Source organism: Phalacrocorax aristotelis, chromosome 13, assembly GCF_949628215.1.
Source record: "Phalacrocorax aristotelis chromosome 13, bGulAri2.1, whole genome shotgun sequence".
NCBI lineage: Eukaryota > Metazoa > Chordata > Aves > Suliformes > Phalacrocoracidae > Phalacrocorax > Phalacrocorax aristotelis.
Genome location: NC_134288.1, coordinates 4,529,493 through 4,544,010, shown reverse-complemented (window position 1 = coordinate 4,544,010; position 14,518 = coordinate 4,529,493). Strand labels below are relative to the sequence as shown.

At 43.8% G+C, this 14,518-nt stretch overlaps 1 protein-coding gene across 3 annotated transcripts in view; it reads right to left on the bottom strand.

The window, feature by feature from the left end:
* PTPRT (protein tyrosine phosphatase receptor type T) overlaps positions 1–13,994 on the bottom strand; it is a 475,775-nt gene extending 461,781 nt beyond the window's left edge. For 2 of the 3 annotated variants that reach the window (XM_075108692.1, XM_075108691.1), the window contains exon 1: positions 13,727–13,994. In XM_075108692.1, coding sequence (XP_074964793.1) covers positions 13,727–13,796 — 70 coding nt within the window. In that variant the 5' untranslated portion in view covers positions 13,797–13,994. The remainder of the gene's footprint in view (positions 1–13,726) is intronic. The other variant, XM_075108690.1, reaches the window with a different exon arrangement.
* Positions 13,995–14,518: the final 524 nt, after the last annotated feature.

The following is a 14,518-nucleotide window of genomic DNA, read 5'->3' as shown; positions in this document are numbered from 1 at the left end:
CCACCACGCTTCTCCCAGTCTTTTGGTGACCTGTCACAAACTTCTTCCACAACCTCAAGACCCTTGGTGTGCATTCTCAGCAGAGGCTGCTTTACCATGCAGCACAGCTGGCAGGCCTGCGATGCACTCACGGTGGGTTGGGATAAGCCTAAGTACCAGCCCTGGGAAAACAAAACCCACGAGCTGATGGCAGCCCAATGACACTACGAGATCCCCTTCAAATAGGGCCTCCCTCTCTGTGCCAACAGCATGGCGTAAAGCCACCACAGTGCTGTCTTCCGTCTATCAAATACGTATGATGTTAAACATTTAGGACAGAAAACTGAGAAAAATCCTCTTAGAAAAAGCTCTGCTAAAACATTTTTAATCACTGATTTTTTTTCTTACCTTCTTACTCTTCCTATCAGAGCGCTGTTGCAGTGAAGAGGAGAATTTAGGGAGGATTCCTAAATAAACCCGTTCACCTATATGGCCTCAGAACAGGAGCTCTGCACATTTATTAGGGATATGTTGCAAGCACACAGGCACACACACCTGCTGTTGCGCCACGATGAGTTCCTAGCACATCACCTAATATCGCTGATGGGCCTTACGGGAAACTCACTGGACACAGGAAGAGTAAGTGGCCACTCTATACAGCTTGCAAAAGGAAAGAGCAGAGTAAGGGAAGTGAGTTGGAAGTCTGAGGGTATAAAGAAAGAGGAGAAAGTTTTGCAGAAACTCATTATTAGTTCTCCTTAACACTGCGATAATGTAAATACTGAGAACAATAAAGAATAGAACTGAAGTTAATTTTCAGCAGACATTAATTCCCTCAAGTTGACTGATCACAGAATCACAGGTTGGAAGGGACCTCAGGGACCATCTAGTCCAACCTTTCTAGACAAATAACAGTTTATTTTTTCATTAATGGGATTAAAATAATCGATTATTCAATTTAATTGCAACAGTACTGGTTTCCCGACCCAGCTTTATACTATTTCTGTTAAAGTGAACAAAGCACAGGGTGGCCTTAATTGCATACCCAATGCTGATTTTGATCCAAACAAGAAGTACAAAACAAGTGCACCGTGAAGCATCATGTTGTAGACATTTAAAAAAAAAAATGAACAATCATAAAACCTCAACTCCCAATTCATTATAGTCCAGCTGTCCGCTTGCAGGTCAAGTCTAAGCCACAATACAATTCCTCACAATCCTCCACGATCACTATACAGAGGAGTTGTTTGCACAGCTCACTCTGCCCGAGAACCCAAACTTTTGCTGGTATGCTTACTTTACGAATTCTGGGATGATACTGTACAAAAAAAGAAGAGGCAGGGTACTGCACAGTTATGCAGACCAGCTCGTGATTGCCAAGCAGCACACAAAAGCCCCCACATTACTGCCCAGCTCTTGCTGATGATGAGCTTCCCTATGTCAAAAAAGACAATAATTTAAAAAGAGAAGGCAATATTGTTAACAATAAAAATCAAAAGCTTTCTGAAGGGTATTGCCCTAGCAGAAGGTTATCCACAAAACCTTGCAGCAATCCTCTTCCGGTTTGACTTAAAATTACCTGATTACACACTCTTTCCTGGCATAGGACCTTTTGTCGCTCTGGGCAAAAGATGGATGGTACTTACTGAATGAGCAGCTATTCAATATTTTGTTTTATTCTTATTGTTAGCTCCGTGACCCCATGCATTATTTACTGCACACTATGCAAACTGATCTCCACAGAGAAGATTAATAATTTCCTCTCAGATTTCTCTAGAGCTGTAGAATTTCTGCTCCTTCACAAACATTCACAGATGCACTCACCCCCCACCTCACAGCACTGGGTTCAACCCTTCCCCTTTTAGGGACTCAAAGAGAGATTAAGGGCAGATACCCATGTTAACTCCATGCTCCCCACTCCAAGTACCCCGAGATTCTCAGGGTCCTCAGGAATCTATAAATCCCACACATTGGAAAGGCAGCGGCACTGATTTCAGCTGCAGCCATGACTTCTAAAGCCCTTTTGGATGTTACATGCAGGGCCTCAACTCGCGGCCCCACTGGGGTGATAGCTAGTGCTCACCTGCCAAGTCCTGGCTTGAACAGCTCACCCAGAATCACTCAGGAACTTTGATACAGAACTAAGACATCACATGCTTAACGCCTCCCCTCTCTGACCTGTACATCATCCACTCTTTTAGCACTTACAAATCATACGTGGCACTTCTAGTTGGGGATGGGTTTTTTGCCACACACACCCCCCTTTTTCTTTTTTTGAACACTGCATTCCCTATTTGCCCCCGAGTTAGATCAAGTCTGAACACAGATTTAGGGAGGGGAGTGGGAGGAACCTGAAGGGGGTGTGAGGCAGTCTTAAATATCAGCGGCACAGCAGTGAATTCAACAGATATGCAACAGCTATTTAATCAGATTAATTAAAAACAATTGAGAAGCATTTGTATGTGTTAACATCATTTACACTTATAAGATAAATACAGCATCCCTCTTTTTCCTCTCGCTATCCTCCTCTTCAACAGGATTACATGTGAGTTCGAATTTTAGAAGGGGGAAAAAGCCCACCGTGGATTATTCAACTTGTTTTCTCAGAGCACAGTACTTTTTTTTCCTCTACAGAAGGTAGTCAATTATTTTGCCCTGTCTAAATTAAAATGACTCGGCAACAGAGTTTCCACCATTTCCTTTGGGACACAATTCCACGACAAGATTTTCCAAACGCTCAAAGTAAATTATTCTCTTGTTTTAATCTCATTCTATTACCCCGGGTGCACATTAAATAATTGTCCCTTCCTCCCCTTCCTTCCCTCTGAGGTGCTCTCCCTTTCACAGCTCCATTCTCAGCTACATGTCCAGAAGCTAAATGTATTTAGATACTGTAAATCTTTGCTCAAGAGTGGAGAAACTGCTGCCGCTTGTAGGTACTCCCAATACTTTAATTTGTCACTCTCAGGAATAGATGATGTTCAGGGCTGAGGGGTATATTCCAGACAAAAAAAAAAAAATCCCAGACATACACTTTTTTAAACTATATACACAGCAGGTGGCATATTCTGCCTTTAATGTATTTGGTTCCTTTCAAATTCATATTCAGTTCCATGCAAATATACTGTCAATTCTCAGCTCTCAAAACCTCAGCATTAATCACTCCCAGATTTCTCTCATCCACTCAAAATAACCTTGTATACATTTACTCTGGATCTATATTGCAATACTGCAATGATTCCCAAGACTGGGGCTAAATTTCTCCTTATGATTCTTAACTCTGACCTTATCTCTCCACTTTGCAGTTCTTTCAAGTTTAATTTCACTAAGAAAAACTTAAAAAGGAGCTGCTTCTAAGTTTCTCCTGAACCTTAATGGAAATGGTATCTGAAGTCTGATCCTGCTGAACGGTCTTTCTGCCATCCCCTATGTTATGAGGAAGCATGCAATGGGTAAATTGTTATATACTGTATAATCCAAACACACATTCTGTACTTTCCTCAGAAATTTTGACATGAATTATACTTGGCAAGCAGGATACATGATACAAGTTTGGAGTGTATTGATAATGCTTCTGTTGCTTCCTGCGTGCTCCAGGTCCCAAACACCTGCAAGTCACCCTGAAGTCAGTAGCCACTGGAAACATGCTAAGTGACGCAAAGAAATTTAGTACTTTTAGTTAAACTCTTTTTCACATTTATATAGCATTGTTAGCAATAGAAGCTAGAAAAATTGGGGCAAAATAACACTTTTTCTGCTTTCTTGCCCTGAGAGCTCTTCACATCAACACAGGCATCAGAACCGCTGGAAGGAAGAAAAAGCCTCTTACCAAAAAAAAACCAAACACGGGAGTGATTTGATATAGACACCGGCCAAGCGACCTTCAACACACCACCAAGACTTTGTTCCCAAACATTACTTGTCAGCCATTTTAAGAAATAATTTTGTATTACTGCAAGAAAAGCCAAGTGCCAGAGTAACACAGATGTCCAATGCAGCTATACTCAGTACGCCGATTCTTTACGCTAAGCATGCACAGCGATGTAAATAAGCACATTATAGAACATTAAAAACTTTGGTACGTGGAAAAGCGTTATTATAAAAGATGTAAAGTTGAGAGTTTACTTTAAGAGAGAGATTTTTGCTTGGTAGGTTCATTTAAGGACAATTAATTATACTTTCTTATTTTTGCAGGCTCTGGCCTTGGCAGTCTCCAGGGTTATCCCTGTGCCAACAGAGACAGCGTGTTTGTTTATTTCCAAGCTTTCCGCTTCTCTGATTATTGCTACCATGTGCTGATATCTGTTAGTACATACACCATCTCCTATTTTTTAATCATAAAAATACATTTACTGTTTGTATAGGACATCCTATTGCTAGCAAAAATAATTTATTCAGGAAGCCGCAGCAGTGTTTTGACCACCATTTTCATAGCAGAAATCCCTTTTTAAAGTACATGTAACATTCCTTAACGAGATTTATTGAAACTTCTCTGGTTGCCCAGAGAAGCTATAGATGCCCCCCTCCCTGGAAGTGGCCAAGCTCAGGTTGGACCGGGCTTTGAGCAACCTGGTCTAGTGGAAGGGGCCCCTTCCCATCGCAGGGGGTTGGAACCAGACGGGCTTTAAGGTCACTTCCAACCCAAAACATTTTATTATTCCATTATTTTGTAATAGATGATATAGGGTTTTTTTTTTTCCCTAATGCATGCTGAAATGTTTGAATGTCAATAACTGTAGGGGAACTGCTCATTTTAGAACAGCTTATTTCTTAAAAAAAGAGAAATTGATTTTCAGATCCCAGTTGTGGAAACTTTTCAACTGGTCCTAGATTTAATGAAATCTTTCCCCGCCCAAATTAAACAGCAGGTCCAGTTCAACTAGGCAGCACCCAAACCGTCAGCAGCATCCCCAGCAATAACCACCTGCATGTGCTCGTGTGCAGGAGCACCACAAAATAACTGTCTGGCTTGCTGGCACGGAACTGGCCGTGGCTGCCTCTTTACCTGCCTTTTGCAGGCAGGACACAAGCGGAGCGACGCAGGGCGCCTCGGAGAGATCCATTCGCCCTAAAGGGAATGAGCCAGTGCTGGCAACAAACAGCCAGACCACAGGAGCACAGAGCTGGAAGCCACCAATCTGAAAGTCAAATTTATCAGAAGGTTACGTTCCTGTTTAGTCAGAGCCAATAATGCAACAAAAAAAGGCCTGACTCAAACCAACACTGAACTTCAAAAAAAAAAAAAAGAAGTTTTTTTAAGAAAAGGAATAAAGATGAGCAATCTGCCTTAGCTTGCTGATAGACATAATGACTTCTGGGCATTTGATTTTGTTTGGCTGCTACACAAAACTATGCATTACATCTGGGCTGCCTCGCACAGGCTCCGAACCAAGCCCAGTGCTGCGCTGAGGCACACAGGCATAGTCGCTATCCCGATGAGCTACTGTGGTACAGACAGGGATGGATAGCACATATTTCAGAAGGCAAATATATCAAAGTATCTTCCTTTTGCATCCTTATTCTTCTTCATTGTACTGAAATAAATAGCATGCAACTGCAGCGTGAACACAGGAACAGACCTCTGAAGCATCAGCTGAGCTAGGGTCACAACAGGGAAAACTGCTTCTATCATGTTTTAGGCTCTTAAAATATTAGCGACTGACAAATTTAACATACAAGTCTTGTACATTTTTCTAAGCAAACCTAGAATGGGTTACTAGTCAACTCAAAACATTCAGATCAGTTTGGTTTGTGAAGACATACGCTCAACCAGTTTGGGAAAACAGAGTAAAAATAACAAGGGACAGTGAAAATCAGGGAGCGCAGCCCACTTTTCGGCCTCAGGACCAAAATTTGTGGCAACGAGCTATCTAGCGATAACTTTGCTGACAGTTAACTTACAGGAAGGGAGACAGAGATGATGGCAGCGACAGCCATCCTCCCAGTCTGCCGAGCGTCAGGGATAGCAGCCAACTTCTTGAGCTTTATTTTGTCTCCTTCCTCACTGTTTCTATTCTGTCAGGCTGCTTTTACCTTTCACGTTTCTTTTCATACTTGCTGCCTTCCTCTTCCTACTGCTATAATTCTCATCGTACTCGCCTTCTCATCACCTTCTCCGTAACTAAACCCCCCCACCCCAACACACCAGCATCTTGTCAGCTGCCACCTTTGCTGCTTGGCTGCAACTCTGCTCCAGTTTCTTCTGTTGTTTCTCTCATGTACAACTGCAAGATGAAAATGTTCTTCAGGGTACAAAAATTAGTCACTTGTGCCTCTGAAGCATTTAACACAGTTGGCTTTTCAGATGTTTCAAAGTCACTATACAATAAAGCAATCACATAAGGTTTAACAAACAATAAAGAGGAAAAAAATGGACTTTCTATTAAAGAAGCTCACTAGAAGAGGTGACTTGATGCCATTACACACTCAAAATTGCCTATCAAGTCCAGAATGAGAAAGAAGGTAACAAGCTCTTTTGCTCAGCCAGCTTACAAACATGCCCAAGCTGAAGGCTAGAGAAAGCGTGTCCCCTTGCCAGAACAGGAATGCAGGTACATACACCTCTTGCAAATGGTGGACTTGCATCAAAAACTCTAGAAATAGCTGGCAAAGGTTTAATATTGGTGCTTTCTGGTTCTTAGGAAGAAACAGAGAGAACAAAGTAGTAAAAATTCTTGACACCAACCCAATAGAGTCAAGCGTGGAGCTGTATATACACAGCCTCTTGGCTTAGGTTTTTTTTTGTTCCTTGCGTTTTGGGGTTTTTGTTTGTTCATTTATTTTAAAAATATCTCTCTCTCAGCCACACAGCTCTGCAATAAATATCAAAACAGGAAATATTTCCCAAGAAACAACTGGTTCTGGTGGAAATACATCACACTTCACAGTTTCACCAACAAGTGTTTCTATTAGAGCACTGAATTCACACCTAGAAATGCAGAATAAGATTTGGACTGCCAGCAGATAAATGGGTGCACACAGAAAGAAAAATCCCTATTTTGGAGAAATGAACCATCAAGCACAGCAGCTTCCCATCTTGCTGACAGAAGTGCTGTTCTGCTTACCCAGCAAATACTGCTGCAATTCTAGTAAGTGTATTTCTAAAAGGAAGAAAGACCCATCTATAGCAGTTAAATTGCTTTAATTCCCTTATTCCTCCCCGACTTCATCTTCATGCCCTACTTCTGCTAGGTGCTTGCAACTACACATGCTTTCTGCCAAGCAACACTTTTACCAATCTTCATTATCTTCTTAAATAAACAAAACCATTTGGCATCGATACCATTCTCAACTCCATGCTTCTTCATTAGAAAAAGAACCTGAAAGCCCGCTGCACACAATTGTCCTATTTAGGTCTTTTTTTACTATTTGCAAAGCTTCTCCCGCCATTATCAAAGAGCTGACCTATGAGTCGATACTATGGGAACGAAGAGTCACATGCACGCAGATTAAGGTCATTCCAGTAACAGTGACAAACTCATCAGTACTGGAGCCAAAAGCACAATATTTCAAGACCATCATCCCCAGTACAGAGCAAAAGCCTACTTCTGCTCAAGCAGGTAATGATATTCTCTTCAAATTAAAGAGAGAAGGATTCATCCCCAACATAAAAATGGATAAACCCGAGATTAAGTTGCAACACTCTTGATATCGTTCTTCACAACGCTGCAGAGGACAAGTAGTGAATCAGCCCTCCGTTGCTCAATGTACAGCTAAATTAGCACCCAAGAGCTGCTTCCCAGTCATTTAACGTAGCCACTACTTGGGAACGAAGCTGAGATTATGACAAGGATGTACGTGAAAAAAGCACGGTAAACAATTTCCTCTGTTACGTCAGATCTGAAGATATTTCAGCTAACCAAATATGAGATATGGGATACTTTGAGCGTTTCCACTACAAAAGAAACAGCAGTTCTGAATAAAGAGGTTTGCGTAACGATAGGTTGCTCAGGCTGCAGTGCTGATCTGTGCCCACACAACATCATCAGCTGTCAAACCCCACAGCCTTTCTGAGAGATGAACTCAAATATCATGGAACAAGAGCCAGGTCCCATCCTCCCAAAATTCACAAGCAGCTCAATCATTCTTTAGCTACATGAGCTGCAGCGCTTCAAACCATGGCAGAACTCACCAAATCAGCTTGAATTCCCAAGTCACAGAGAGACCCAGCTGGAGAACAGAAGAAATCAAGGGGCTGGCCTTGGATTGATTTACAAGCACCAGTTAAAAGAAAACAAGAAAGCCAGAGGAAACCTAGCACTAAGTAGGTTCACTCTTCCTGGGGTTCCTCGTCCTATTTACCAGGTCTTGTTCACAGGTGGATATGCTTCCACTCCCCGGAATTACATCATCTTTAACTATGGTATTAAGCAATACTTACAGTCGTCTTTCTGCAAAGGTCCTTGTTTTCTTTAACTAACTTATCAGCATTTTCTTCTGGAATGCGCAATGCCCTGCCATCCGGCTTGCAAAGTATCCGACACCTCCAAACCGTGGTATAATAAACGGGATGTATTTATCGGATATTAAAAACCAAGTAGGTCTGATTAAATGATGTATAGTCTGATTAAGACATAGTAATTGTCTCTTCCACCATGAAGATGTACGATCTTTAGAGCTTACAATAACGAACACTAGAAGCAATTGCTTTTTTTATGTAATTACGAGTGTACAGAAAGCCAGGCCAGGTTGCAAAAAATCCTGTCTGATACCATCAACAACATTCACCTTCGCGTGTCTGCTCTGGGGTGCATAGGGTTGCTCTTCTCCTTTGGGTTTGCCTGGAAAAGCAGGGTGGTGGGAGGAAAGTGGCATTCAAAAGTAAGAGGCAAGACAGGGCCAGGAAAGCGCTAGGTCAAGAGACCGGTAAGGATTTCCCGCAAAAAGCAAAATATCATCTAAACTAAATGATATCCAAGCAGTGCTAACCGGCACAAACCAGGCAGCACCATCAGAATAAAAATTTGAGAACTAGGAAACAGGAATAGTACCAGGGAAATGTGACTCTTGGCCAAATACACTGGCTTAAATGAGCCGAGTAATACCACGCTTCATAAAACGTTCAGAACTCATAAAAGCCAAGCGCACCATATTCTTCTCACAAATGACACCACAGAGCCAAAAAGTGTCAACCCACGAGCTGTTCTTTGCTCAAGTGGAGCCCTTTGGTGCCGAGGCAAAGGGAGGCACAGGAGGTTTCTCACATCGCAGCAGGAAATCTGAACTACAACTTGGGTCAGTTTTAGAACAGCAGGTGAGCTCTATATGCTGCTGTTCTTTAAATTCTCTGCAACCTCATCTATGAATGTACCTACAAGCATGTTTTAGAAGCTTCATTACATGTATTATCTATGCCTTATGAGACACTGAGGAAACAGAGCGAAGCAGTTTCCATAAAAAATTAAGAAATCTTTCTATAAAGGACATATGCTTTATATAGCAGTACACACACGCACTCCTGCTGCTCATCACCCAAACATCATAAGAGTTTCTATGAATGTTAACTAGGCTTCAGTATTTCTACGGCAAAACAGATACGTATTATTGCTCTTACTGCTCTCATTAGAGAGCAAACCCATACACACTTCAATCAGATTTTGGCAGGTGGATTTCAGATGGCATCTGCCTCTTTTTTTTTTTTAATTAGGGCCAGGTTAAGTCAGTCTCAAATTTGCTCACTGCCAAAATATTTAAGCTCCGGTGCTAACATTGCACACATCTCCAGTTCTACATTCAGCACTTTCCATTCAAGCAAGGGACAATACCTGCCAATACACATTCATTTACCCCATTTATAAAATTACAATGAAAATTACCGGAGGCATAAAACAACTATTATGATAAATAATGAGCTTAAAACACCCCCCCATACAGAGAGAGAATCAGAGACACTGATCCTTCTTTGCAGAACGTTATTCAAAAGGATTGTCAGTGAAATGCTGAACAGATCAATTTATTTCCCTTTCTTCTCGCCACTTAGCTAGATTTTATATGCAAAAGCAATTGTTCCTATAAGGAACAACCCTTGTCCATACCTTTTGAGGTTCACAAAGCCTCAGACCTACATTTTTACCACTATACAGGTTTCCATGGTAACAGATGATGGTGCCTTCTAAAAAAATACTATAATACTCTACAGTAAGTGTCCCAAATCATTCCCATAATATTAATGAAAACTAGAGCACGTGGGGCTGCACATAGAGCATAACAGACTAAAACAGTGCAATTAAACAGGAAAAGCAGAGCTGAGGGACTTTCAGAAGGGTGGCTGGTGAAAAAGGGCTCTGCATTTGTAAAAGAGAAGGATTATCACTGAGAGATTCACAAATGCCTTCATACACACAGTGACCTTTCATTGCCGCTGTGGAAATAGGGGGTTTCACACCATAACCTTTTTAATATTAATTGTTTATGTATTAGGAAACAAATTAAGCCAGCCAGGAATGAAAAATAAAGTTGAATTGTAGCGCTAACAGCTCCCCAGAGGGAGCGAAAAGTGATTATTGAGTTAAATGGCTGCATTGTTAACAATTGCCACAGAGTAGCTTGCTCAGAAACATCCATTTTTCATTGCCAATTTACTGACAGCAAAATCTGTGAGTAAATGAACTAGTAAATGAATTAATCTTCCAAAAAAAATTCCTTGGAGTTTGCTTCTTTGCTCCCCTTTCATCTTCCCCCTCCCCTGGACGAGCCATGTGTAATAAACTATCAGTTGCTGTAACTTTATGGCAGCAGTCTCTGAAAGCAAACAGCTACATATCCAGCCGTTCAGGAGCTCTGCCACAGTGAAACAAGGAGCAGGATCATTAAAAAATTAAACACCAACATCAGAAGAAAAAGCAAGGTTCAAAGTAATCTGGTGTTCAGGTGAACAGTCCCAACGTAAACCCATTGTCCTACTTTCCTCCTGAAGCTTTCCCGCAGCTGCAAGTGACTTTAATCTCACTCTTCTCCACTCTGTTGTGCTAAAAATGCACACAAACCAGAGTGTAGCAAAGTGCACAGCAAGCGCTACAATACCTCGTGCATTCGGTGGGAGAAAAATTGCACGCATGCTTTAAGGGAAAAAGAAAAACTTCCCTGTAAACAAAGTTCCTTAATTTCTGAAACCCTGAAAGAATGGGCAGTTAACTAGAATTACCTGGTGTTACTTCTCTCTCTTCTATGGGAGAGTAAAAGAATTAATTTAGTAGCTGACCCTAAAGCTAACAAAAAGTTTAGAACCTCAAAAACGTACCTTCAGTTATAAATATGTACAGAGACTGCAGGCAACTCAAAGTGATTGCTGGGGAAGAGAGTTCCATGTCATTTCTGTATTCACTTATTTAAAGAAATAAGTGTTCACCAGCTCCCTCAGTATGAAACTAGGTATTCTGGGAAGAAGCCATCAGCGTTCTGCCGTCACTTTGTAGTATTTCTAATTTTATATGTTGTGGATAATATGAGTCTATGCAAGTCAGGTAGGAACGGCATACCATTTTGTCTTGATTTGGGGCTTTCCTACTTCTTGGCCCACCTAGCATGTAAAAAATAAATCAAAAAACCCAGCCAACTTCTTGCACGGTGAATTTTTGGTGATGTTTAACAAACGGCTGCTGAATAAACGCATTAGGCTTTGAAAAATAATTCAATCAGGAAAAGACAGGAGCTATTTGCATCCTGATAGTTATGGAGACAGCACCACCTGATGGAAAATGAGAAAATGCGCCGATGGCATTAACTGCAGTCTCCAAACTTCGTGAAATTTTAGAGCCAAAGTGCATATGAAAAGATTTGCTTTTTACCATAAAAATATCGGCTATATGGAGAGTCCAGCCCACTACCCTTCATGCCAGATATAGTCTAAGAGGAGAAAACTTCCTTTTACCTTCATTAATAGAAGCAGCTCAGAAAGCATTATTTATTAAAATAAGCTCCCCTTATTTTGAATGATAAGAAGCGCTCCAAAAGAGGAGCTGGAGGGTAATACTAACAATTAGGAAGCCTCATAGACGCTATTCCCAATGAACTAAAAATGAAAATACTTCATGGTTTTCTGAAAATAATTAAAATATCTGGCTAATCTCTAAATTTGCCAGTGTTTCGCTCATATTATATTGCCATTTCCTCTCAAATACAAACTGTTTTCTGCTCCCTTAGAAGTTTGACATTTTCACAGAAAAGTCTTTTTTCTAAGCATCTGGCTAAATGATTCATCAAAAGCCAAGGATCTAACCTCAATTGATATGACAAGTGTCGAGAGGAGGAAAACACAGTTGGAAGAGAGAGAAAAAGAAAAAAAAAAGCTCCACATATTGCTTACTCGAGGAAGAAGCTATTTAACTAGGTTAGATTTCCCAGCCTTTCTAATAAATCTGCGGATCGGTGCAGTTGCCTAGCAATGTCAACAAGATACCATGGGGGTGTCAAAGCGTGGGGGATTGATTGCAGCATCTCCTTCTCCGAGCTGACCAGGGCTCTCCCGTGCCGGCCTGGCCCTTCGCACGGCAAACTTTCTTCTGAGCCGCACTGCATGAAGAGAGCAATTCGAGGTGTGTATATATATATACACACACATATATACACGGTGCTCCAACTGCACGCTCGGCATCTGCTGCGCTCCGCACTATTTCTGTTTAAAAGTCATCCGAGCTCTCGGTCTTAACTAAGAAAGATCTTCCACTGTTCGAGATGAACTAAACTTCGGCATGCTGGAGGCATGAAACCAAGTCTCAAGCACTGAGATTTATCACTACAGGGAATTTTTACTTCTTTTAAAAAGAGGTAGGAGGAAAAAAAAAAAAGATTTTTAAACCCCCCACACTTAGAAGGCTCGCTACATGAAGTCAGGAGGGAAGTTACAACTGTTTATTTTTATTATAAAGAAAAGCTGCAGTGAGAAAATTCATGCCATATTAAAAGATTCAAGGGAAAAAGAAAGCCACAGATATCTTTGCTTTACCTACAGAATAGCACAAAAGGGGAAAACTAGCTCCATAAGCACCTGTCGTCTTCAAGTAATTCAAACTATGCCTGAAGGAACTTGCAGGAGGGGGGAAATAGCCGGCTACTATTAACGTACACATGCCAGGGAGCAAAGTATGCCTTAACATCGGAGTGACAACTGGGAAGGAGCCAGTCCGAGCAGCTGAGCCTCCCCCGAGAAAGTTACTTGAGCTGGGAGATGCAAGGGGAGAAAAAACTGCTCCTAAACTTCCGAGAACGGCCCCAAAGCCCTGTGCCCGGCTGGCGGAGACCGGCAGGGACTCCCGGGAGCTGCCCAGCCTGCGGGAGCTGACTCCCGCCTCGGACTCGGCGAGGCTGGTTACTGCGAGGGAAAAAAAAAAAAAAAAAAAAAAAAGACTCAAATGTCGTGAATCCGAGAATAAAGAGGCGATGCGCTCGCCTCCCGCCGCACACAGCGTCCCGCCGCCGGCTCCCGGTCCCAGGCGCAGAGGCTGGCGCCGGCCGCCGCGGGAGCCCGGCAGAGCCGCGCAGCCCCGCCGCTGGCACCGGGCGCTGCCGGCGCTCCGCCGCGCCTCGCCCTAAAAACCGACTTTGGATGAGACCGGCTCCTTCCCTCGCCGAACAGCCGCCCTCCGAGAGGCGCTTCCATCCCTGCCCGCCCCGGGGCTCGCACGGGGAGCTCCCGGCAAGGCCGAGGGGCTGCAGGAAGGGATGAGGCCAAGAGTGGGGGGCTGCCGGGGAGAGCTGCCCGCCCCGGGGGGGTGTCCGGGGGAGCGGCGGCCGGGCTGGGCGCACTCACCTGCGAAGACCTGTCCCTCCACCTTGAGCAAGAGCTGCAGGAGAAAGACGATCGCGGCGACGCCGGTCATCCTTTCTTTCCCCGGGAGTTCACCTGCCCTCCCCGCTGCCGCGGTGCCGCTGCCTCCCCGCAAATATCCCCCGCATCGGCGTGGCTGGGCGGCCCCGGCAGCCGGAGCCGCGGCGCTGCTCGGCGGAGCCGCCGGAGTGGCGGGCGGGAGGCGGGCGGGCGGCGCGGGGAGCGGGCGGGGGGCGGCTCCCCCCGAGCCCGCGCAGAGCCGGCCCCGCCGCCCCGCAGCGCCGGGGTCCCCTCCGCGCCTTCGAAAGCCTTCCTCAGCGGCTGGGCGGCGGGGTTGGTTTGGGTTTTCTTTTGCCCAAATCCCGATTCCAGCCCAGCTGCGCACACACAAATCTCCTATCGGTAGCGGCTGAAGTACAGCGTCTTGCCAGCAAACCGAGGTTTCCTGCTCCTGCCCTGTTTTCCAGCGGGGATGGAGAGTAAATGCAGGGGATTGCGTTACGCGGAGGGCTGGAACCGCGGCCGAGCGCCGGGGTGGGAGGGGAAAAGGCGACCCTCTGCCAGAGCCGGGCGTGCGAGGAGCGGCAGGTCCCACAGGGTCCTTTGTTCGAGCGGCTGTTACGAACAGCTTACAGGCATTTGCAGCTGAAAACAGTAATTTTCCGGATTATTCACTTTACTTTCGAGAGAGTTAACGGCTAAATACGTAATCACACTGCGTACTGCTGCACTCGTAGGCTTTATACACAGGCAAAGACACAATCTTGACCAAAA